Raw genomic sequence first — 27,546 nt, forward strand, 5'->3', positions numbered from 1 at the left:
GTAGAGCGGATTGGCCAGACACTGGTATATGCTCGCCCAGTATGGGCAATTCGGATACGTATCACTGCAGTTGGGTTGGCTGTCATAAATCGCTGAATAATAGAACAAAACGTGCCTCGTTAAGACAATCCTACAAATATATAACACTGGCGTACGAAGAGAGTGAGTGGGTAGGTCGGCAGGTGCCCTCTGTGTGTGTATGTCTGACCCCCCCCCCCCCCCCCCCCCACACACACACCTTTTGGCATCTTCCTTCGCCCGTGTATAATGTAACTCACAAAGTAATATAATATTCTTTTTTAAAAAATTTTTAAAAACCCACCGATAATATCCATAAACAGTCACATTTTGTTTATCTGAGATTCATATCATATTTTTACTTCGATGTGGTCTAATGAAGAGATTATTAACTATGGTCGTATATAACAACCACGCGAGAGCGTTACTTACAACAACAAAATACTGCATGGCCTTTGACGCGAAATGTTGTAGTATTGGGGATTGGTTGGACTTTGATCATCGATCATCACTTATAATCGGTTTGCACCGACAGTCGATTAAACAAACAGTTAGAATTATATGAAAATAATTAATCAATTATAAAGATCACGCATCTATTTCCATATTCACCTGCATAGAAACTACAAATCGTTAAGTTGACCTTTAGTAACAATGTAGTAGGCCTATCTGTCGGGGTTGGGTTGGGTTTTTTCGGGGGGGGGGGGGGGGGGGGGTAGTAGGTTTTTGGGGGGGGGGTATATACACAACATCTAAACTGGAGGAACAATTGTAATTGATATTTTTTTTCCACACAATCGATTATGGATTGTATTAATCAATCATCATATCGACATATGATACGAATCGATCAATTTTCTATTACAATCGACCATGGGAACATCACTGAAGTATTGGGTGACAAGTTTAGCTGTTTTAAAGGTTACTTTTATCTATACTTGGATCAAGAACGGAATACAATTTATGACGGTAAGTGAGGGTAAACACTACCCCACTCACCCGCCACCGTTTCCTACGTACCAGTTACATGACTGTGAATAGAGAGGAAACACAGGGGATTAATTAATATTTATAACTGACCCCAACTCCACCCCCAATCCACTCGACGCCTTTGAAATACTAGTATTTATGTATCAGGTGAATAGGGTCAGTTTCACGAAGCGATCTTTGCGCAAAGATCATCTTCAGTGTATAACGACCGTATACACTTACGGCAATCCAAGGGCGTGTCGGGGGGGGGGGGGGGGTCAGGGGGTTCGTATGACCCCCACCCCCCTTTTGAGCCAGCATGATTTTTAAAACTAAAAATGACAAAAATCGAACATTAATTTTGCTCTTATCTCATATATCTTTAAATTGTCTTCCGAAATACACTAGAATGCAGCATTTGGCTGCTAGAAATACAAAAGTTTTCCGGGGGAGGCATGTCTCCGGAACCCCCTAGAAGCCTCAATTATTTTCGAACACCCCCTCCCTCCCCCTTCTCAAAAGCTGGCAACGCTCCTGCAATCGCAGCGCTAAGATGGCTTCATGGAACGGGGCCCAGGTCGTTAAAGAACTAATTACACTGAACGTATCTTGGTAGTACTTACATGGTGAACAGAGGTGTGCAGACAGTTACACTGAACGTATCTTGGGAGTACTTACATGGTGAACAGAGGTGTGCAGACAGTTACACTGAACGTATCTTGGTAGTACTTACATGGTGAACAGAGGTGTGCAGACAGTTACACTGAACGTATCTTGGTAGTACTTACATGGTGAACAGAGGTGTGCAGACAGTTACACTGAACGTATCTTGGGAGTACTTACATGGTGAACAGAGGTGTGCAGACAGTTACACTGAACGTATCTTGGGAGTACTTACATGATGAACAGAGGTGTGCAGACAGTTACACTGAACGTATCTTGGTAGTACTTACATGATGAACAGAGGTGTGCAGACAGTTACACTGAACGTATCTTGGGAGTACTTACATGGTGAACAGAGGTGTGCAGACAGTTACACTGAACGTATCTTGGGAGTACTTACATGGTGAACAGAGGTGTGCAGACAGTTACACTGAACGTATCTTGGTAGTACTTACATGGTGAACAGAGGTGTGCAGACAGTTACACTGAACGTATCTTGGGAGTACTTACATGGTGAACAGAGGTGTGCAGACAGTTACACTGAACGTATCTTGGTAGTACTTACATGGTGAACAGAGGTGTGCAGACAGTTACACTGAACGTATCTTGGGAGTACTTACATGGTGAACAGAGGTGTGCAGACAGTTACACTGAACGTATCTTGGTAGTACTTACATGATGAACAGAGGTGTGCAGACAGTTACACTGAACGTATCTTGGTAGTACTTACATGGTGAACAGAGGTGTGCAGACAGTTACACTGAACGTATCTTGGTAGTACTTACATGGTGAACAGAGGTGTGCAGACAGTTACACTGAACGTATCTTGGTAGTACTTACATGGTGAACAGAGGTGTGCAGACAGTTACACTGAACGTATCTTGGTAGTACTTACATGGTGAACAGAGGTGTGCAGACAGTTACACTGAACGTATCTTGGGAGTACTTACATGGTGAACAGAGGTGTGCAGACAGTTACACTGAACGTATCTTGGGAGTACTTACATGGTGAACAGAGGTGTGCAGACAGTTACACTGAACGTATCTTGGTAGTACTTACATGGTGAACAGAGGTGTGCAGACAGTTACACTGAACGTATCTTGGGAGTACTTACATGATGAACAGAGGTGTGCAGACAGTACCAGCAGCACTGAAAGTAATATAACAATATAACTCTAATACACGGTGTTATATAATGATATAACTAATACAGACTGTCATATAACAACATAACTCCAGTATAGGCTGTTATATAACAACGTAACTCTAATACTGGGTGTAATATAACAAGATAGTAGCACAAACCCACATATGTATACAAATGCACATATACATCTATGCTATCTCTTTGTCTCTCTTCGTATTCCATAGTTCTCCATCTCCATATGTCACACACACACACACACACACACACACACACACACACACATACACACACACACACACACACACAACTGATACAAACTCATCGCACTTACCCACCCCATGGTATACACACTTCTATGGAGGCCCAAGCCAATGGCCCAGTTAAGACGTTGAATGTTTAAAATGATTAAAAATGAACATACTCAAGATCGTTCGGCAATTACGTAAAATGTGAGGAGGGAAGATCTATTAATAGAATGTGTTTTGTCTTCATTTAAAATTCATGTCAAAAGCCGTTATGGGGAGGGAGGGAAGTAAAACATAACCCCATTTTTCCTTAATTACGTAATTGCTGTGTGACCCCATCACGTACCTGAAACGGCCAATGCTTTGGTACAATTCTCGTGAGAACTAGTACCAGACATATGTAGGTCACCAAGTGCTGTTTGTTATATATATGATTTATCTGTCTAATGATGTCATCACCTACTGTCCTGTAGTATGTTTGATCTTTCTCTGAAGTGGTGGCGTTGTCAGCGTATGTACTGTATTATATCTCTGATATATCACTCCCAATTCAAATATGACGTCATCGGATGTTGTCTAAACGTGAATACTGCAACAGGACGAGGAAACAACTGGTATAATAACAATATAATATAATAATAATAATAATAAGGAAATAAATAAATCTAGGATTACAGGATATTATACAAGTAAATTAAAACGACGTTTTATGGTGAAGGTGTATTCTTGGTAGGAATGGCTCCTCAACTCCACCTTTAGTCTTAGATACCAAAACAAAAACAATAATAATTAATATATTAATTTTATTTGAAATTTGAACTAAATGTGAAATTAATTGACTATATAAAAATGTATAATATGTTCCATATATAAACGGGGCTTTAGTTTGGTAAATTAAATTATTCAGAAGCTATAGAAATATTACCATCATAGAAATAAAATAAGATCTAATTAATTAATACTTACAACGGATAATGGATGAATGGATAAATCATCGACACATAGATAAATAAACAGATAGATAGATGTACTTACATATTATACAGGTTCTCCTTGACTCGTTGGATAGACACTAAATGTAACAATGCTTCCACAAACGGTGACACTAGTCTAATTAACCTGACTCAGGTGAGAGCGAGTGATTTACACCTATCAGCGCGTGCAGGTAACGGTTTTATTGCACCTGACAGTGACGGATACTCGTGCTTTATTAAAACTCCATTCCAACAACTGCTCAACACAATAAAACACCTAGACTTTCTTCCAGCCTGGACCGGCGAGGAAAAGAAAGGAATGTGCGGTTAACAATACCTCAGCTTTTTTTGTTTTTAACAATTTTTCAGCATATTGTTTAGCAACACGTTAACCCATTTTAATGACACCGTAGCATATTATAATGACTCCTTAGCATATTTTAATGACACCTTAGCATATTGTTTAATGACACCTCAGTACATTGTTTAATGATACCTCAGCACATTGTTTAATGACACCTCAGCACATTGTTTAATGACACCTCAATACATCGTTTAATGACACCTCAGCACATTGTTTAATGACACCTCAGCACATTGTTTAACGACACCCTAGCACATTGTTTAACGACACCCTAGCACATTGTTTAACGACACCTCAGCACATTGTTTAATGACACCTCAGCACATTGTTTAATGATACCTCAGCACATTAACAATTGCTACGGACAAGATACAAAACCAGTAGTGATTAAAAAACTGACACACAAGAGTTTGAAAAGCGTACTTAAAATAAAAGGCAACAGGGTTTTTGTTTTTATTTTGTGTTTTCCTTGTTTAGTTATTTTCCACCTTTTTCCTGATGTTTTTTCATTTTGTTTTCTTTTCTTTCTTTCATTCTCTTTTTCACCATTATAGGCAAGGGATCTTTTATATGTATGCGCTTGCCCAAAAAACAAGACTTCACGTACCACGTACGATCTTTGATATATCAGTCGTGGGGCACTGGTTGGACAGAGAAAACAAAACCACCAGCCCAATCAGAAAATGGGTTCAACTGAGGTGATTCAATCCTTTGACCCAAGCACCGACTGAGTTAGAACCCACCCCCTCAAAAAGCAAAAGCCTACACTATTATTTCTGAGGTCAAAGAAATACTGTGATGTCGTCAACCCCCCAAATCACACACACACACACACACACACACACACACACACACACACACCCCTCCTCCTCGCCCAAAACAATTCGAATTTGGCACTGATTCACTCACTGTAATACTGCGTGGTTGGTCTGGGATCGATCTCCGTCGGTTGGCTCATTGGGCTATTTCTCGTTTCAGCCAGTGCACCACGACTGGTATATCAAAGGTGGTGGCATGTACTATCCTATATGTGGGATGGTGCATAATATTAAAGATCTCGTGCTACTAATGGAAAAATGCAGTGGGTTTCCTCTAAGCGTATGACATGACTTGACATCCACTAGCCGATGATTACTAAATCAGTGTGCGCTAGTGGTGTTTCCTCTAAGAGTATGACATGACTTGACATCCACTAGCCGATGATTAATAAATCAGTGTGCGCTAGTGGTGTTTCCTCTAAGAGTATGACATGACTTGACATCCACTAGCCTATGATTAATAAATCAGTGTGCGCTAGTGGTGTTTCCTCTAAGAGCATGACATGACTTGACATCCACTAGCCGATGATTAATAAATCAGTGTGCGCTAGTGGTGTTTTTAAACTTGACATCCACTAGCCGATGATTAATAAATCAGTGTGCGCTAGTCGTGTTTTTAAACTTGACATCCACTAGCCCATGGTTAATAAATCAGTGTGCGCTAGTGGTGTTTCCTCTAAGAGTATGACATGACTTGACATCCACTAGCCGATGATTAATAAATCAGTGTGCGCTAGTGGTGTTTTTAAACTTGACATCCACTAGCCGATGATTAATAAATCAGTGTGCGCTAGTGGTGTTTTTAAACTTGACATCCACTAGCCGATGGTTAATAAATCAGTGTGCGCTAGTGGTGTTTCCTCTAAAAGTATGACATGACTTGACATCCACTAGCCGATGATTACTAAATCAGTGTGCGCTAGTGGTGTTTCCTCTAAGAGTATGACATGACTTGACATCCACTAGCCGATGATTAATAAATCAGTGTGCGCTAGTGGTGTTTCCTCTAAGAGTATGACATGACTTGACATCCACTAGCCTATGATTAATAAATCAGTGTGCGCTAGTGGTGTTTCCTCTAAGAGCATGACATGACTTGACATCCACTAGCCGATGATTAATAAATCAGTGTGCGCTAGTGGTGTTTTTAAACTTGACATCCACTAGCCGATGATTAATAAATCAGTGTGCGCTAGTCGTGTTTTTAAACTTGACATCCACTAGCCCATGGTTAATAAATCAGTGTGCGCTAGTGGTGTTTCCTCTAAGAGTATGACATGACTTGACATCCACTAGCCGATGATTAATAAATCAGTGTGCGCTAGTGGTGTTTTTAAACTTGACATCCACTAGCCGATGATTAATAAATCAGTGTGCGCTAGTGGTGTTTTTAAACTTGACATCCACTAGCCGATGGTTAATAAATCAGTGTGCGCTAGTGGTGTTTCCTCTAAAAGTATGACATGACTTGACATCCACTAGCCGATGATTAATAAATCAGTGTGCGCTAGTGGTGTTTTTAAACTTGACATCCACTAGCCGATGATTAATAAATCAGTGTGCGCTAGTGGTGTTTTTAAACTTGACATCCACTAGCCGATGGTTAATAAATCAGTGTGCGCTAGTGGTGGTTTTAAACAAAAACAAACTTTAACTTTCATTGTAATATATTTCCATGCTTACATCCAAGTACGGTTCAAGCACGCTGTCCTTGGCGCACACGTCAGCTGTCTGTCTAGGACAATAGTCAGTGGAGTAGGCTGGGGGTTTCGAAGGGTTCAGACGACCCAATCCTCCCACCCCGCTGATTCTAAAACAATATTTCACAGTGCAATATAAAGCTATTCATGAATATAGGTGTCCATGGAACATGTAGACTAAAGGGTCCGCTAGACTGGTTAATGGTTAGGGTAGTTAAAAGTTAAGTTTTGTTTAACGACACGACTAGAGCACAAGGATTTATTATTCATCGGCTATTTGGTAAATTTAATACTGGCTATTGGATTTCAAAATTTGGTAATTTTTGACATAGTCTTAGAGGAAACCCGCTACATTTTTCCATTAATAGCAAGGGATCTTTTTTATAAACCATCCAAGAAGACATGATACCACATACCACGGCCTTTGGTATACCAGTCTTGATGCAGTGGCTAGAGTGAGAAATAACCAAATGGGCCCACCGACAGGGATCGATTCCAGACCGATCGCTTTATCACTGGGCTACGCTGGTTAGACAAGTCATCAGTGAGAGAAACGTCGGAGAAGAACTAGAGGTCTTTAACCTGTGTTGAGGCTCGAACGCAGTTCTTTCACGTGTCTTAACCACTACGCCAATTACACTGCTACTGAACACTGATGGTTGAATTATATTGATCTACAAAAATATCAAATCAATCATAGGGCAGACAACTCTAATTTTAAGATGACGTGACACCTTTTGTTTACTTACACGCGTCAATCCCACCTAACTGCGTCAGGTGAAATTAGACATGAGACGAAAGTAAAGGATCTGTCAGCCAAACATGACAATGTGCAACCTAGAGCTAATTAAAGTGCGTGTAATCGTTGAAGTAATTGCTTCTAGACTTCAGCTATACCCGTGGCCTTTTCAAAACTTACTAGGGCCTACTTTATAATAAAAAAAAAAAAACGACTATTCTATTATGAACTCGGAAATCGGTCGATCAAAAACAAAAAACAAAACAAAAACAAAACAAAACAAGTGCAGCCAGTGCACCACGACTGGCATATCAAAGGCCGCGATATGTGCTATCCTGTCTGTGGGATGGTACATATTAAAGATCCCTTGCTACTAATGAAAACATGTAGCAGGTTTCCTCGCTTGACTTATACGTCAAAATTACCAAATGTCCGACACCCAGTAGTCGATGGTTAATAAAGCGGTGTGCTCTAGTGCAGGCATGGCGGAAACAAGTAGACATTGGGGAGGGGGAGCGGGGAGGGGAGAGGCTGACTGAGATCGCGGACGCAAAGAAAAGTTTCATGGGGGTTGGGGGTATGCTCCCCCGTAAAATTTAGAAAATTAGATGTCCTGACATGCAATTTTCTGCATTCTACAAGTAAAATTCATCTCTGCCTTAAGATTTATTACCAATAATAGTGGTGTCGTTACACAAAACAAACACTAACTTATTATATTATTGGACCCCATTCTTTCTTGTTTTCTCTCGGTCTATCTTACCGTTACTCTCCTTACTGCCACCCACCCCCACCCTCACGCTATTTTAGTCTAGGACCAGTCCTGTCTCAACGCTGGTTTATAAATCTTGGTATGGCAATAAATTTGGTGATATCTGCAATCTGATACCATATATATATATTTTCCATTCTTTCATAAATGTATATATTGTAATTCTATATTGTTTGTACCCGAGGGCCTCAGGGAAGATTAGCTTTTGCTGTTACTCTCACTAAATAAAGAATTTATTATTATTATTATTATTATAATGACAAGTGCGCGACCAAGGTTATGACATGCACACACTGAACTAACTCTGTATGATTAGGTGGATCGTAAGAATGTTTAGAAGATCAGGGTGAAATAGTCTTCCATTGACCTAGCAAATATCTGGAATGTTTAGAAGATCAGGGTGAAATAGTCTTCCATTGACCTAGCAAATATCTGGAATGTTTAGATCAGGGTGAAATAGTCTTCCACTGACCTAGCAGATCTCAGGGACGTTTAGATATAAGGGTGAAATAGTCTTCCACTGACCTAGCAGATCTCAGGGATGTTTAGATATAAGGGTGAAATAGTCTTCCACTGACTTAGCAGATCTCAGGGATGTTTAGATATCAGGGTGAAATAGTCTTCCACTGACCTAGCAGATCTCAGGGATGTTTAGATATAAGGGTGAAATAGTCTTCCACTGACTTAGCAGATGTCAGGGATGTTTAGATATCAGGGTGAAATAGTCTTCCACTGACCTAGCAGATCTCAGGGACGTTTAGATATCAGGGTGAAATAGTCTTCCACTGAACTAGCAGATCTCAGGGATGTTTAGATATAAGGGTGAAATAGTCTTCCACTGACCTAGCAGATCTCAGGGATGTTTAGATATCAGGGTGAAATAGTCTTCCACTGACCTAGCAGATCTCAGGGATGTTTAGATATAAGGGTGAAATAGTCTTCCACTGACTTAGCAGATCTCAGGGATGTTTAGATATCAGGGTGAAATAGTCTTCCACTGACCTAGCAGATCTCAGGGACGTTTAGATATCAGGGTGAATAGCCTTCCACTGACCTAGCAGATCTCAGGGATGTTTAGATCAGGGTGAAATAGTCTTCCACTGACCTAGCAGATCTCAGGGATGTTTAGATATCAGGGTGAAATAGTCTTCCACTGACCTAGCAGATCTCAGGGACGTTTAGATATCAGGGTGAAATAGTCTTCCACTGAACTAGCAGATCTCAGGGATGTTTAGATATAAGGGTGAAATAGTCTTCCACTGACTTAGCAGATCTCAGGGATGTTTAGATATCAGGGTGAATAGCCTTCCACTGACCTAGCAGATCTCAAGGATGTTTAGATATCAGGGTGAAATAGTCTTCCACTGACCTAGCAGATCTCAGGGATGTTTAGATATAAGGGTGAAATAGTCTTCCACTGACTTAGCAGATCTCAGGGATGTTTAGATATCAGGGTGAATAGTCTTCCACTGACCTAGAAGATCTCAGGGATGTTTAGATATCAGGGTGAATAGTCTTCCACTGACCTAGCAGATCTCAGGGATGTTTAGATATAAGGGTGAAATAGTCTTCCACTGACCTAGCAGATCTCAGGGATGTTTAGATATCAGGGTGAATAGTCTTCCACTGACCTAGAAGATCTCAGGGACGTTTAGATATAAGGGTGAAATAGTCTTCCACTGACCTAGCAGATCTCAGGGATGTTTAGATATCAGGGTGAATAGTCTTCCACTGACCTAGAAGATCTCAGGGACGTTTAGATATCAGGGTGAATAGTCTTCCACTGACCTAGCAGATCTCAGGGATGTTTAGATATCAGGGTGAATAGTCTTCCACTGACCTAGCAGATCTCAGGGATGTTTAGATATCAGGGTGAATAGTCTTCCACTGACCTAGCAGATCTCAGGGATGTTTAGATATAAGGGTGAAATAGTCTTCCACTGACCTAGCAGATCTCAGGGATGTTTAGATATCAGGGTGAATAGTCTTCCACTGACCTAGAAGATCTCAGGGACGTTTAGATATACGGGTGAAATAGTCTTCCACTGACCTAGCAGATCTCAGGGACGTTTAGATATAAGGGTGAAATAGTCTTCCACTGACCTAGCAGATCTCAGGGATGTTTAGATATAAGGGTGAAATAGTCTTCCACTGACCTAGCAGATCTCAGGGACGTTTAGATATAAGGGTGAAATAGTCTTCCACTGACCTAGCAGATCTCAGGGACGTTTAGATATAAGGGTGAAATAGTCTTCCACTGACTTAGCAGATCTCAGGGATGTTTAGATATCAGGGTGAATAGCCTTCCACTGACCTAGCAGATCTCAGGGATGTTTAGATCAGGGTGAAATAGTCTTCCACTGACTTAGCAGATCTCAGGGACGTTTAGATATAAGGGTGAAATAGTCTTCCACTGACCTCGCAGATCTCAGGGATGTTTAGATATAAGGGTGAAATAGTCTTCCACTGACTTAGCAGATCTCAGGGATGTTTAGATATCAGGGTGAATAGTCTTCCACTGACCTAGCAGATCTCAGGGATGTTTAGATATCAGGGTGAATAGTCTTCCACTGACCTAGCAGATCTCAGGGATGTTTAGATATAAGGGTGAAATAGTCTTCCACTGACCTAGCAGATCTCAGGGATGTTTAGATATCAGGGTGAATAGTCTTCCACTGACCTAGAAGATCTCAGGGACGTTTAGATATAAGGGTGAAATAGTCTTCCACTGACCTAGCAGATCTCAGGGACGTTTAGATATAAGGGTGAAATAGTCTTCCACTGACCTAGCAGATCTCAGGGATGTTTAGATATAAGGGTGAAATAGTCTTCCACTGACCTAGCAGATCTCAGGGACGTTTAGATATAAGGGTGAAATAGTCTTCCACTGACCTAGCAGATCTCAGGGACGTTTAGATATAAGGGTGAAATAGTCTTCCACTGACTTAGCAGATCTCAGGGATGTTTAGATATCAGGGTGAAATAGTCTTCCACTGACTTAGCAGATCTCAGGGACGTTTAGATATAAGGGTGAAATAGTCTTCCACTGACCTAGCAGATCTCAGGGATGTTTAGATATAAGGGTGAAATAGTCTTCCACTGACTTAGCAGATCTCAGGGATGTTTAGATATCAGGGTGAAATAGTCTTCCACTGACCTAGCAGATCTCAGGGATGTTTAGATATAAGGGTGAAATAGTCTTCCACTGACTTAGCAGATCTCAGGGATGTTTAGATATCAGGGTGAAATAGTCTTCCACTGACCTAGCAGATCTCAGGGATGTTTAGATATAAGGGTGAAATAGTCTTCCACTGACTTAGCAGATCTCAGGGATGTTTAGATATCAGGGTGAAATAGTCTTCCACTGACCTAGCACATCTCAGGGACGTTTAGATATCAGGGTGAATAGCCTTCCACTGACCTAGCAGATCTCAGGGATGTTTAGATCAGGGTGAAATAGTCTTCCACTGACCTAGCAGATCTCAGGGATGTTTAGATATCAGGGTGAAATAGTCTTCCACTGACCTAGCAGATCTCAGGGATGTTTAGATATCAGGGTGAAATAGCTTCCACTGACCTAGCAGATCTCAGGGATGTTTAGATCAGGGTGAAATAGTCTTCCACTGACCTAGCAGATCTCAGGGACGTTTAGATATAAGGGTGAAATAGTCTTCCACTGACTTAGCAGATCTCAGGGATGTTTAGATATCAGGGTGAATAGTCTTCCACTGACCTAGCAATCTCAGGGATGTTTAGATATCAGGGTGAATAGTCTTCCACTGACCTAGCAGATCTCAGGGATGTTTAGATATCAGGGTGAATAGTCTTCCACTGACCTAGAAGATCTCAGGGATGTTTAGATATCAGGGTGAATAGTCTTCCACTGACCTAGCAGATCTCAGGGATGTTTAGATATAAGGGTGAAATAGTCTTCCACTGACGTAGCAGATCTCAGGGATGTTTAGATATCAGGGTGAATAGTCTTCCACTGACCTAGAAGATCTCAGGGACGTTTAGATATCAGGGTGAATAGTCTTCCACTGACCTAGCAGATCTCAGGGATGTTTAGATATCAGGGTGAATAGTCTTCCACTGACCTAGCAGATCTCAGGGATGTTTAGATATCAGGGTGAATAGTCTTCCACTGACCTAGCAGATCTCAGGGATGTTTAGATATAAGGGTGAAATAGTCTTCCACTGACTTAGCAGATCTCAGGGACGTTTAGATATAAGGGTGAAATAGTCTTCCACTGACCTAGCAGATCTCAGGGATGTTTAGATATAAGGGTGAAATAGTCTTCCACTGACCTAGCAGATCTCAGGGACGTTTAGATATAAGGGTGAAATAGTCTTCCACTGACCTAGCAGATCTCAGGGACGTTTAGATATAAGGGTGAAATAGTCTTCCACTGACCTAGCAGATCTCAGGGACGTTTAGATATAAGGGTGAAATAGTCTTCCACTGACCTAGCAGATCTCAGGGACGTTTAGATATAAGGGTGAAATACATGTAGTCTTCTACTCGCCCAGTCATAAAGACGGGTCAAAGGGGGCATCGACTCTAAAACTAGAAGATAATGTATTGGCCTTCCACACACACGAACCCCAAACCCCTTAATGATGTGACCTTTCAAAAATATGCTATGCATTGCTGCATCCAGTTCTACATGTTAAAGTTACTACATAAACTTGAAAGTGGTATGATGCATGGTTACTTGCACACAGTTCGATGTTTTGATTGACAGCCGATAGTCTTGAGTAGGACAGTACGAGTCGATTTGATATCAATCAAAATGGTGCAAATAATCATGTATATCACTCGTAAGTAAGCAAGTAGATATTGGGGGGGGGGGGGGGGGGGGGTGTTGAGTGAGATCAAGGGTGGAAAGTAAAGTTTCTAGGGTGTAAAAGTTTGAAAACTAGATGTCCTGAAATACAATTTCTTGCATTCTAGAAGTAAAATTCATCTTGCTTAAGATTTACTACCAATAATATTTTTGATTTGCCATGCCTGGTTTATACAGTACCTTGCCCCCGAATGACATTACATAGCCATAAGGATGTTTGGCTTGGTTTAGCAATTGTACAGGTATAGACATTTACCATACACGTTTGTAAATGGGAAAACAACCTAAGTGTGGTACAAATATTCATAATAACAAAAAAGAATGACAATTATTTGTTTATTTTTATTTATTTATTACTGAAGATATATACACAGTATTATATATATACACTTGGTGACGGAGGAAACACGAATGTCTCCAACGAAGTCATTGTTTCAGGTAGTACAGAATTCCAACGATGACGTTATTTCCTGCATGTTGTCACATGATCTCTGAACATCACAGCTTCTCCCTTCATAGTTCATTTACTCTTTCACTCTACACACTTCACACTGTAACAAAACAAAACAAAAACTTTTCAGGATGTTACTTAGTATAACCTAATGACGAGAGTAGGGGTGGCGGTAGGGTTCATAAGGCAGAGTAAAACGAAAATGATAATGCATAAGGACTCCTTCAGTTGGACAAAATGATACTTTAAACTTAACAAGAATTCCACTTAATTAAATGTCTATCCATAAACATTTTTGGTGCATATACTATGAACATCCATACATGTAAGTGCAAATAGAGGAGACAATTATCTAAAAGCAAAATGTTGTCGCTAAAGTTTATGCCATCTGAAAAGTAATACCTATACCTCGCCTTTTTTACTTTGTAAAGAAAGGGAAAGCACTGAAGGATGTGTGTGCATTATTCCAAAGTTAAAGTCTGTTTTGTTTAATGACATCACTAGAGCCTTTGTTACACCAGTCGTGGTGCAGTGGCTAAAACGAGAAACAGATCAATGGGCCCACCGATATGTATCAATCCTAGAATCACTGCACATCAGGCGAGTGCTTTACCACTGGGCTATGTCCCCGTCCCCTAGAAAGACAAGTCCTCCATTTCCAATACAATTGGAAAAAGGAAGGAAGAAAATGTTTTTTATTTAATGATGCACTCAACACATTTTACTTACAGTTATATGGCGTCAGACATATGGTTACGGACCACACAGAGAGGAAACCCGCTGTCGCCACTTCATGGGTTACTCTTTTCGATTAGCAGCAAGGGATCTTTTATATGCACCATCGCACTAACAGGATAGTACATACCACAACCTTTATCACAGTTGTGGAGCACTGATCGAATGTATCCCAGTGGTAAAATGATTGCCTGATGTGCAGTCGGTCTAGGATTGATCTTCGTCGGTGGGCCCATTGGGATATTTCTCATTCCAGCCAGTGCACTATCACTGGTATAGCAAAGGCCTTGGTATGTGCTATCCTGTCTGTGGGATGGTGCATATAAAAGATCCCTTGCTACTAATGGTAAAATGTAGCGGGTTTCCTCTCTAAGACTATAAGTCATAATTACCAAATGCTTGACATCCAATAGCCAATCATTAATAAATCAATGTGCTCTAGTGGTATCGTTAAACAAAAACAAACTTTAACTCTAAGACTATAGGTAAGAATTATCAAATGTTTAACATCCAATAGACGATGATTATTGAATCAATGTGTTCTTAAACAAAAACTTTAACTCTATAGGTCTACTTAACTCTGACTATAGGTCCACTTAACTCTGACTATAGGTCCACTTAACTCTAAGACTATAGGTCCACTTAACTCTGACTATAGGTCTACTTAACTCTGACTATAGGTCCTCTAGTCGATGATTAATAAATCAATGTGTTCTAGTGGTGTTGTTAAACAAAACAGACTTTTTCATTAAATAAATAGTGGTAACTGGACAGGACACTCACCTTGGCTAATGACCAGTCACACGATCATGCTACCAGTCCGGCTTCTTTTAGTTTTGACACGAGGTCTCCAACGGTCTCCAGTTTCTGTCCCGCTTCTCGGACAGGTGGGTCCTCAACCTTCAAAATCTGGTGTCGCGGGGTCAGGTCGACCCCATAGTCCGATGCCTTCTTCTTTGCTAGAGGCTTTTTCTTAGCTTTCTACAAAAAATTATAATTTTATATAATATAAAATAGCCCAAGCACTTTCAGTTATTCTCATTATATTCAGGGGCAATAACATATTAGAACATTTTATGTTACATACATGTATATGAACAATCAATATGTCAACGGTGATGTTACTAAAATAAAATAGTAACCTGATGACATAAATTATTTTTTACTTTTTATTTTTTAGTAAATTTAGTAAACAGTTCTCCACTACATTATTTTCAGAAATCTGTTTTTGGAATAATAATGAAACCGTTAACATTCATGAAACATAATTCATTTGATTTGGTTTGTTGTCTATGTACATTATTGTGTAGCTGTAACTCTCCACAACACACACAGTCATACACACACACACACACAGTCATACACACACATACATACACAGTCATACACACACAGTCATACACACAGACACACAGTCATACACACACAACACACACACAGTCGTACAGTCATACACACACAACACACACAGTCATACATACACACACACACACAGTCATACACACACAACACACAGACATACACACACAACACACACACACACAGTCGTACACACACAGAATGAATGAATGAATGAATGTTTGTTTAACGACACCCCAGCACAAAAATACATATCGCAGTCATACAAACACAACACACAGTCATACACACACAGCAGGGCTCGAAATGCAGTGTTAGTACATGCACCGGTGCATGCTGATTTTTGCGTGTGCATGTAACTTTTAAAACAGGGTGCACGCGGTGCATGCTAATATTTTTCAAGTACTGTGTATTGCGTATACTAGTATCCTGTTGTCTACCAGATTCACTCAAGTTGTTGAATTTTTCGTATGCATTTCGTAATCTGTTCGCCACATGAAAACGATAACTTTTATCTTATGGGTGCATCCATTTCGTATCCCATAATCCTACTTACAACAATGGTTGTTCGGACATTTCCGTGAAATATATTTGCGAAAATTGCCAGCAATATCTCGGTTATATCCGTGAACGGTATTAGGGAAGGTGGTCGAGACCGACTTTGGGGTATCCACGCGCATAACACAGTTGTCGTCACTGACAAATTGAACTCCGCCAGATCTGTGATCAATACAAAGTACCGTAACTGCCTTAAACATTTTCGACCTCAGATATGAGCACTTGATCAGATGACTGCGAACGTGCAGGTGCGTTACTCGCGTAGTTGACTCGAAGTCAGCCAGTGATTATTTCAATCGCAACTTCTCGTCGAATTCCGTAGGCTAATTTATATTATACCAACAGATCTTATCGAGTTAAAAAAGTTGATAACTTGCTTAATACAAAACACAACTATTCGTACGTTTTTGTAATAGGCCTATTATAGATTTCTGTAAGGCGTTTACGTTGGGTGAAATTTTCAAATTTGATCAAGAATCAGTAATAAACGCAGTTGTATAACGTTCCGGTACTGTTAATAAATACATATAGGTATTGCCGAATAATTCTGAATACGGAATAGCTTCGTATAAAAAAAAATCAACACTCTAATCAAGGTAATTAAAATAGTATTTTCCTCATTGTTAACAGGATTTACCTTATTTTTGGTGCATGCAGAATTTTAATGGTGCATGTAACTTTTTTTTCAGCATGCACCTGGTGCATGTAGATTTTTTTTCTTTCATTTCTAGCCCTGACACAGTCATACACACACAACACACAGACACACACAACACACAGACATACACACACAACACACAGACACATATAAAACGTAATTGATTTGATTTAGTTTGTTGTCTATGTACATTATTGTGTAGATGTAACTCTCCACAACACACAGTCATACAAACACAACACACACACACACTATCCACATGGTTCAACATAACCGAGTTATAAACCATACAAAGCACAGTGTTGTAACAAGTGCAATGACGTCATTTTAGGAAGTGACGTCCTAGCTCATACTTTGTGGGAAAATGTGCATTTCACTTCGAAATTGTGGACGAAACATCTTGAGATTATCCTTGTTATTCATAAAGAAAACAACAATGATAATATAGATAATAAAGAAATGATTATGTTTGTGTGCGAATCGTACTGATTTTACGAAACTCATGTCAGGATTCACATATACAAAAATCCTGACACATTTCTTAACAACGAGTATGACACTCAAGCTCGTATTTATAATAAACTCTATATATTTTACATAGTGTCATGGTTTCTTCTTAGTTACAAGTTTTTTCTCAGCTTTCTAAAAATATCAAACATAATATAATACATTATGTTTCATATTTTTAGAAAGTGAAAAAACCCTTTATTGTAATACAGATTTCACAGTTTGATATCTTCTTCTATTAAGAGGGACGGGATGTAGCCCAGAGGTAAAGTGCTCATTTGAACTCATCCTGATGTTGGGGACCTGTAAAATTTAACTTGTAAACTCACCCTGATAATGGGGACCTGTAAAATTTAACTTGTAAACTCACCCTGATGTTGGGGACATGTAAAATTTAACTTGTAAACTCACCCTGATGTTGGGGACATGTATAATATGGTTTAAACAATATTTATTTCACAAAGGAAATGGATTGGCAAACAAGCCATTGGCCTATATTAATCCCTCTCTACACATACTGTTACATATACTAAAAGGCAAAGTTATTGTGACATGGATTGTTTGGAGTAATAAATTTGTGAATGGCTTTATGGATGTAAACCAGAGAAAATATGCATGAAACAGCTCGAAGAAATGCATCTAAGCAGATGCAGCAGCGATTGCATGCTTTGTGCAAGAAACATGGAATATTCGGGAGAAATCCTGTTCACCATAACAGGCCAGACATTCAGTCGCAAATCATTGCCACTCTGTGCAGCCTTCAGAAATCCAGAAGTCAGAAAAACACCATTAGTGAACTGTTTGATGCAATTTTGTCATGCCACGCCTCAGTGAACATGACAGATGGAGAGTCATAGGCATGCTTGAATCTGGGACCTCACAGAGTAACGCCGCACGTCAGTTCAACATCCACAGAAACGCCATATGGCACTTATGGCAACGATATCAACAAAACAACCAGGTCTGGGACTGCCCCTGTAGCAGCCAACCGCCTGTGACAATCCCTCACCAAGACACATGGATCCTAACCACACATCTGCGAAACAGGCATTCCCAGGAACTTTCTCCAGCATTTAGTGGCCTCAATGAGACGACGGTGCCAGGCCTGTATCAATGATCAAGGTGGACACACTCGCTACTCACTGTGTGAACTTCGCTCTGGACCTCCTTAGTGATGTGGCTCATTTGCATATATGGCAGGTGCATCCTTTTCATGGACTATTGCTCGTTTCCACACCTTCGGACATTTCTCTTTCCATATTATAAAGTTTCATACACGGCAGTAAAAACTTATCATCAATTATCTTTGTCTTTTGTGTGTCACAATAACTTTTGTCTTTTAGTATACAATTTGTAATATACAAATGTATCAATTGACATGTTCTTCAGAGAATTAAAAACAATTACATAATTTGCATTCAATCATAAAAACACCTCTAAAAGACCATGAAATTAGTATACTTGTCCATACCCACGTACATAAATATACCAGATTTCCTAAGATTAACTTACATCAGTGATTCTCGCCCACCGCCCACATTACAGCAGCCAAACTTACAAGTGACAATGTGATGTAGGATAAATGGCTTTAAGAATTAAAACGTGAAGCATTTTGACAATTCAAAAACGTTATGAATAGATTCTGCTATATGTACATTACATGTACGGTCCAGAGGGTAATCATCATTACCACATAGCATTGTGGCAGGCTTCCCACTCTTTATAAGGTTGGGTTTTTCATTACTTTTTAAGGACTTTTCAGGACTTGAGATAGATATTTTTAAGCACCATCCGTATGAAATTTTGCATGCTGTAACCATGCGAGGATGCTGGAATCATCTACTGACCATCCAAAAGTTAATGAATCATGGACAATTCAGCAACAAAGGATCACAAAAAACATACAGTTATTAAGCCTCACCATTGACTGTAGAACAAAACATAGAATGATGGGTACATGTTTATTGAAATTGAAACATTTAGTAAGAACAGATGTAGATTTTTCCCTAGGCCATTATAGCATGGTGCGCCACCATGCCTTGATATATCCGCGCCACCCTTCCACCAAGGAAATGTATAACCATGCTGTCCCCAGGCTAAAACAAGCCTTGCCCCAATGGTTTTGTAAATTATCTTTGTAAAACTGCAGAAAATTATATTTTATTAAAATATTTCCCAACCCCACCATTAAACACCATAATTAGACTTAATTAAATCAATTTAAATAATAATTGTATAAATTTCCTTTACGAAAATAATGTTCCCTGAAAATGCTCGAAAGTCAACAGAATGCCTCAATATAGTTCAATTTACAAACCCCTACCTAAATCCTAGGTAATACACTAAGATGAACAGCATCAGTTGATTCCAAATTGATGCAACTGCACAATTAGTAGAATTTGTGAAATAAATGTAACACAACTAAATCAAATTATCACCATCAGGTTACATACCAGGTAATGTGTTTTTCTGACAAATGGTCAGGAAATGGTTGAAGAAAGAACAATCATGATGGGATTAACCAAGTTGTTTGGTCTTGTAGTCAATATCTGAAAGAAGTAATTTTAAGTCTGCCTTTTTTTCATCTGCAGAACGCCTCATGGCATTGGACTTTACAATAAGTGAGTGGCTAGTTGCACCCTGAGTTTTCTCTGCTTGATCTGCAAAACTAACAGCAGATTTTTCCAGTGCACAGATGTCAGAGTCAAGAGTCTTGCTTTTTTTTCTGAGCAGGTCAATTTCAACTGTTGCAGCTTTTCGTTTCAGATTCATCACTTCCTGACACTTCTTACGTTTTTCTTCCTCTAAATATTGATGGTACCTGTGTCGTGCACCCGACACTGAACAGAGGAGCTGTTTGGTCATGTTAACATTAAAAATACCACCAACATATGACAAATAGTCAGAAATTGTCCGCAATGCAACATTCATGCCCCCAGACATGTTTTCCATTTCAATTTGCCTGTTAACGGAGAAGCCCCTCTCCACTGAGGCTTGCCCATGGGAAAGAAGCAAAATTTTTCTGATCTCATCACCACTGACAACATCCCTCACAAATTCACTGTACAGGCGGTTCAAATCATCAATATCGTCTTCATGAACACGATTCTACTTCACCAGTAACTCCAATAATTCACTGTACAGGCGGTTCAAATCATCAATATCGTCTTCATGAACACGATTCTACTTCACCAGTAACTCCAATAATTCACTGTACAGGCGGTTCAAATCATCAATATCGTCTTCATGAACACGATTCTACTTCACCAGTAACTCCAATAATTCACTGTACAGGCGGTTCAAATCATCAATATCGTCTTCATGAACACGATTCTACTTCACCAGTAACTCCAATAATTCACTGTACAGGCGGTTCAAATCATCAATATCGTCTTCATGAACACGATTCTACTTCACCAGTAACTCCAATAATCTTCTCATTTTCAATTTGGAACTTTCACCCTGTTTGACTATGAGTCTGGGGTCTAAGCATGACAAGTTGCGAGCAATGGAATATTTCAATGGGGACCTCTCATTGACTTTTTCGACCAACTTAACCAAAAGCTTCTTACACTGGTCTCTAAATTCAAATGCCTGAAGCTCACTGATGTCTTTAGATGATTTAAGTTTCTTTAGCTCACTTGCTGCTTTATACCCAATCTGAATGTTTTTGTTGTTCAGGTGTTTTTCGACAAATCAATTTTAAGTAGTTCATTAACAGACTGAGGAGCTTCAAGCACTCCACCTTCAATAAAGCTTTCCATCAAATTTCTCATCAGCTTCTCCAAATCGCTAACAAGAAAAGGGATCATGACTTTGTCCGTTTGATATTGCTTAAGAAAAGGCTCAACTTCTCTACTGACAGAGTTAAAAAATTAAAGTTTGGCAATTATCAATGGGTCCTTCATGGCACCACTAACAACTGAATAAGAATTGTTAGCAGGACGTGAAACCTTCTTTTTATCAACGGCTATGACATAGGTTTTCATACTCTCCCAGATACTGATGGCACGACTGGAAACAGGGCCATTTTCAAGCCACCTGTGCTTGCAAAATTTCAGAGGGAAATCTGAGCTCTCTGTGGCCTTTGCATAATCCTCCCTTCGAGCAGGGCAGTCTTTGAACAGATGGTACATACTGGATAAAAGATCATCCACTTTCCAACCTGTTTCATGACATCCTGCCTGAAAGGCACCGTGCAAAACATGAAGTCCACAACTCCCAAGGTTTATCAATTCCGAGTCCTGGTATTCTTTTATCTGATTACTGAATTTGTCAAAAAATTACCAATTGACACTTGGCCCATCCATGGATACTTGGAGGATGCCAGTATGATTGAGATCCTCTATTGCCGAATTGAAATGATCAAGCATGTCCTGTGCAGAGGCATGGCCAATGAATTTTGATGTGAAGTATCTGGATCGCACCTGGTCATGATGCCATAGTCGGAGGAGGATATCCATCTGCTTATTTTTTTTTACTTTGTTGAGAGATTCATCAAACAAAAGGACATAATCACCATCAGCCCTAGCGGATTCTTTCAACAACCCATGAAAGTATGGAGCTATGCCAAACTGACAGATATAACGACATTTGGTCTCCCCACAGCTGAAGGTTTGTGCAAGAGGGTCACCCGGGAACATCTGTTTAAAAATATCCGAAATGTGTTCACATGAATGGAATGAAAAATGAGAGTCCACACACTTCAGCGCCCACAGAATCTCAGCTTTCAATGTTTGGTTACCACAAACAAGAGGTCTAGGGGCCATTAGAGACGCATCACCAATGGAGGTTGAAGGTTCAGCAGGCTTGGAACTAGGTAAGCTGTATTGTGCAATAGTGGTCACTGTCTCAGATGTTGAACGTGGAGAAAAGAACCCTGGGATGGTTTTACGCTTGTCTTCCATAGCTGAAAAGAAACAAAAAAATGCTGCATTGCTTGGATAGCTGGGATAAAAGGCAATTTTATCTTGGTTGGTGGATGGGGAAAATGGGACTTAAGACAGAGCAACAAGAAAAAAAAATGTTTCCCCAAAGGCGTTTTACTTTAGATGTAATTTAAGGGACATTCCTGAGGTTGCTGAATTGTAAGATGTTTCCGACTAATAAAATATTTCTATGATTAAACTTACATGTAAAATGTAAAAACAAAACTTAGTGTATACTATGTTGGCACATCTTGTACTGTAGAAGTATATAAATAATTAAATATTGTTATCTTTTCGGTCCCGTCTTTTCATAGATTTATTTGCACATATTTAAATGAAGCATATATTTCTTCATATTAATATTAACTACAATATTCTTACAAAAACTAAATTATACTAGGGGCCTACTATGACAAAATGTATACAATTTAAACATCATAATAATTGTTTATTTGATCGAGCATACCACACCCCAATTTGCAAGTAACACGGTGACTTTATTTATGATTTATGCATGTCTATACATGCAGAGGTTAGGGACCGTAACAAAAGTATATTGAAGCCAGAGAGACTAAGTCACGTAGTCTTGATTCGGACCCCCCACCCCCCTCAAAAAGACTAAATGGGCAGATACAAACAGTATTTATTCATGAATGCAAATAGTGAAACAATGTTTTCCGGTACCGGCAGTAATTTGTGACAACAAGCGTGTTGTTTTAATGCATTTCTTGATCTTTATAACAGCATACAAATCTTCTAACAAATGTATAACTGCTAATTTGCAAGATCCTTGCTCTAAAAAAGCTGTAACTTTTATTCCCATTTTGATATGCTGCCAAACTGAGTCGAACCGGGCAGCATGCGGACCAGAGACGATTGGCACCAACCGGATTAGTATATGGCTGATCGCACAGCGCTTGATGTGCAAGGTAGAGATTTTTAAACAACTTGTATTGTTGTTAATATCTTGATGCAGAGTTGAGTTGTTCCTGTCAAGTCTCTTTTTGCTAATTAGAAGTTACAATATATCGTAAAATGTTTTAATGCGCTGTTTATTGGGAGAAAATATCACACCCACCCGCGACACGACGCCACACGCAAATTTCGATAAGTGAAAAAAGAGAAGTGACTCTTATTAAAGAAAATCATCCTAAACACGCTCAAGATGTATAACAACAATTGTTTGTTTGTTTTTTGTTTTGTTTGTTTCATTACTTTATTATTTATTAGTGTTACACATGATTGCCAAACCACTTGTCATACTAAGAGAGCTAACTCTTTACGATCGTTACAACAGCAAGACCTGTGTGGTACCAACATGGCCGTTATAACGAGAGTTGACTGTAATACATACCTAGCCACCGTGATATCCTGGTTTGCATGGGCAGTAGGTCAACAATAAATACCGTGGCCAGTGTTTTGAAGCCTTTTGGGTTGTGTTTGTATGATGATTTTCAAGTTCAAAGCAAGTGAAGCCAAAAGTGATAAAAAGACTAAATGGAGATGTTGAAATCGTAAACCCCCTCCCCACCAGACTAAGTGACTTAGTCTCTCTGGCTTCAATATACTTTTGTTATGGTCCCTTATTTTGGATACCGGTAATTAACACCTTTATTTAATATGCATAAATAAAATTATTTTCCAAAATACCCTATATTTTTCCAGAATGTAATAGGAATCAAGTAATTTTTTTTTTAGGCCTAGTACAAATAGTAGAATGATCAGAAACATGTTTAATACACGGCCATTAATATTTTATGTAGAAAAATATATTTGTTATGTAATTACAATCATTAAAAAGTCTTTGTTAGTGGATAACATCTTCAAAATTGCAGCAAACTCAGTAATGTCCCTTTAAAGGCATATGAAGACATGATAGTGAGAATCCTATTGCCGAACCGTACCAAGCAACATAAATTATAGAATGCATCACGACAATCGGCACATCAAAGCATTATTGTTTTGAATTGAACAATTAAGAGTATAAAGCAGAATAAACTACTGTTTAACCTTCACCAGCCTCGATGGTCTAGTGGCTAAGCCATCAAACATAAGGCTGGTAGGTGTTGGGTTCATATCCCGGTACCGGCTCTTACCCAGAGTGAGTTTTTAAGAACTTGGTGGATAGGTGCAAGGTCGCTACACCCTCTTCTGTCTCTCACTAACCTTTAACAAGGTTACTACCAACTACTAACCAACTGTCCTGGATAGACAGCTCAGGCTCCTGAGGTGTGTGGCCAGGACAGGCATGCGCTAAAACAGCTTGCTCTGAATGTGCACATAAAACAGAAATTTAACCTTTATTTACAGTATATAATTTACAAAACTATTTAAATTCATCACTTTTCTTGCAATATGGGGTTGGCATTCTACGAAAACAGAAATGGCAAATAAAAAGTGGCAAAAATGACTGACAAAAAACCCAAATTTATTAATATTTTTGCCTGAAATTTGGTATAAAAAGTACCCTTCACTCAATATCCAAAACTGTTTACCTTTTTGTCCTAACTCCTTTAAACGTAAAGTTATTGCTAAAATCGTATGTACTATGCCCAGTATGTGTGCGATTGCCATGACGCGAAGTATAGGCCTATGCAGCATGCTAAACCACGTGCGGGCCGAAACAGACTAAAAAAAGGACGTCATGGCGATTTAATCAACGACAAACTTATAAACATGAAATAATATAAACATGAAATACGTTGATGTAGGCTAAATACCTTTATTGTGTTTCTGGCCTTTCACATGAATTTTACATGCCGTAATTCCTTGATTTTTCAATGAAATCGTCTTCACACACACAATGCAACGAGCATCCCTCACAACTTTCTGCAACCAATCCTTGAAGTCGGGGATATCGAGCCACGATGCCTGGAAATGACACTGTCCGGGCATTCTTCTTGGTGACCTAGTCCTCTATTGGATGAAAGGCGATGTATTGTCAAACAAATTTGACGAGACTGACATAGAAAAGATGGCAGCTGACGTAGTTCACTGAGCTCCTTCGAAGTACGCACGAAGCAACTTCGGTTACACTCGGACCGGTGTTCACCGAGCTCGTTCGAAGTAAGCACGAAGCAACCTCGGTTATACTCGGAATGGCGTTCGGAAGGATGGTATTATCGGATCGAAAATGCGACTTGAACTGTGCAAGTGATCTACGAAATAACTTTTATTTGCAAACCAAGATTATGAAATAAAACATTTGATTTCAAATTGTCAGGAAACTATATTTTCATGACTTTTCATGACATTTGGCCATTAACCACAAATTTTAATGACTTTCAAGTACTTCATTTTTGAAATCATAAATTTAAGTACTTTGTAGGTTTTTAAGGACCAGTACGAACCCTGTGTGGTAGGAATGTTATCATACAGAGAACAGACAAATAGGAAATATAACGTATCTTCATATAGATGCCCACAGCTACAAATGGAATTATCATAAATATGTCTTGTATATCTATGAGCGTTGAGGTCACTGCATTCTAAACAAAGTCTACAATGAATTATTTGGTTTAAGCGTGATCATGTATAATATAAGTCATGAACTCACCCTGAAGTTGGGAACCTGTATCATATAACTCGTGAACTCACCCTGATGTTGGGGACCTGTATAATATTACTCGTGAACTCACCCTGATGTTGGGGACCTGTATAATATCACTCGTGAACTCACCCTGATGTTGGGGACCTGTATAGTATAACTCGTGAACTCACCCTGATGTTGGGGACCTGTATAGTATAACTCGTGAACTCACACTGATGTTGGGGACCTGTATAGTATAACTCGTGAACTCACCCTGATGTTGGGGACCTGTATAGTATAACTCGTGAACTCACCCTGATGTTGGGGACCTGTATAATATAACTTGTGAACTCACCCTGATGTTGGGGACCTGTATAATACAACTTGTGAACTCACCCTGATGTTGGGGACCTGTATAATACAACTTGTGAACTCACCCTGATGTTGGGGACCTGTATAATACAACTTGTGAACTCACCCTGATGTTGGGGACCTGTATACTAAAACTTGTGAACTCACCCTGATGTTGGGGACCTGTATAGTATAACTTGTGAACTCACCCTGATGTTGGGGACCTGTATAGTATAACTTGTGAACTCACCCTGATGTTGGGGACCTGTATAATATAACTTGTGAACTCACCCTGATGTTGGGGACCTGTATAATATAACTTGTGAACTCACCCTGATGTTGGGGACCTGTATAATAAAACTTGTGAACTCACCCTGATGTTGGGGACCTGTATAATATAACTTGTGAACTCACCCTGATGTTGGGGACCTGTATAATAAAACTTGTGAACTCACCCTGATGTTGGGGACCTGTATAATATAACTTGTGAACTCACCCTGATGTTGGGGACCTGTATAATACAACTTGTGAACTCACCCTGATGTTGGGGACCTGTATAATACAACTTGTGAACTCACCCTGATGTTGGGGACCTGTATAATACAACTTGTGAACTCACCCTGATGTTGGGGACCTGTATAGTATAACTTGTGAACTCACCCTGATGTTGGGGACCTGTATACTAAAACTTGTGAACTCACCCTGATGTTGGGGACCTGTATAGTATAACTTGTGAACTCACCCTGATGTTGGGGACCTGTATAGTATAACTTGTGAACTCACCCTGATGTTGGGGACCTGTATAATAAAACTTGTGAACTCACCCTGATGTTGGGGACCTGTATAATATAACTTGTGAACTCACCCTGATGTTGGGGACCTGTATAATAAAACTTGTGAACTCACACTGATGTTGGGGACCTGTATAATATAACTTGTGAACTCACCCTGATGTTGGGGACCTGTATAATAAAACTTGTGAACTCACCCTGATGTTGGGGACCTGTATAATATAACTCGTGAACTCACCATGATTTTGAGGAGTTGTATAACTTGTGAACTCACCATGATGTTGGGGAGTTGTATAACTCGTGAACTTACCATGATGTTGGGGAGTTGTATAACTCGTGAACTCACCATGATGTTGGGGAGTTGTATAACTCGTGAACTCACTATGATTTTGGAGAGCTGTGATATATAACTTGTAAACTCA

General features: G+C 39.5%; 2 protein-coding genes and 1 long non-coding RNA gene across 3 annotated transcripts in view; all 3 read right to left on the reverse strand.

Annotated features, from left to right (window-relative positions):
* Positions 1-4: 4 nt before the first annotated feature.
* LOC121386488 lies at positions 5-3,426 on the reverse strand. The gene is made up of 3 exons (XR_005959666.1): positions 3,390-3,426; positions 2,766-2,801; positions 5-92 (listed from the first exon to the last, which is right to left on the reverse strand). It is a non-coding gene; the product is annotated as an uncharacterized LOC121386488 (long non-coding RNA).
* Positions 3,427-13,592: 10,166 nt separating this feature from the next.
* The window catches only part of LOC121386468 (electron transfer flavoprotein subunit beta-like), a 28,806-nt gene continuing 14,852 nt past the window's right edge, over positions 13,593-27,546 (reverse strand). The window contains exons 6-7 of the mRNA XM_041517376.1: positions 15,227-15,424; positions 13,593-13,808 (exon numbers count right to left, since the gene is read on the reverse strand). Coding sequence (XP_041373310.1) covers positions 15,251-15,424 — 174 coding nt within the window. The 3' untranslated portion in view covers positions 13,593-13,808; positions 15,227-15,250. The remainder of the gene's footprint in view (positions 13,809-15,226; positions 15,425-27,546) is intronic.
* LOC121386467 lies at positions 19,473-27,520 on the reverse strand. Its single transcript, XM_041517375.1, has 2 exons — positions 25,174-27,520; positions 19,473-22,434 (listed from the first exon to the last, which is right to left on the reverse strand). Exons 1-2 carry the CDS (start codon positions 25,346-25,348, stop codon positions 21,809-21,811), a joined length of 801 nt encoding a protein of 266 aa, XP_041373309.1. The 5' UTR covers positions 25,349-27,520; the 3' UTR covers positions 19,473-21,808.

The sequence above is a fragment of the Gigantopelta aegis genome, chromosome 12, assembly GCF_016097555.1.
Source record: "Gigantopelta aegis isolate Gae_Host chromosome 12, Gae_host_genome, whole genome shotgun sequence".
In the NCBI taxonomy this organism is placed as follows: domain Eukaryota; kingdom Metazoa; phylum Mollusca; class Gastropoda; order Neomphalida; family Peltospiridae; genus Gigantopelta; species Gigantopelta aegis.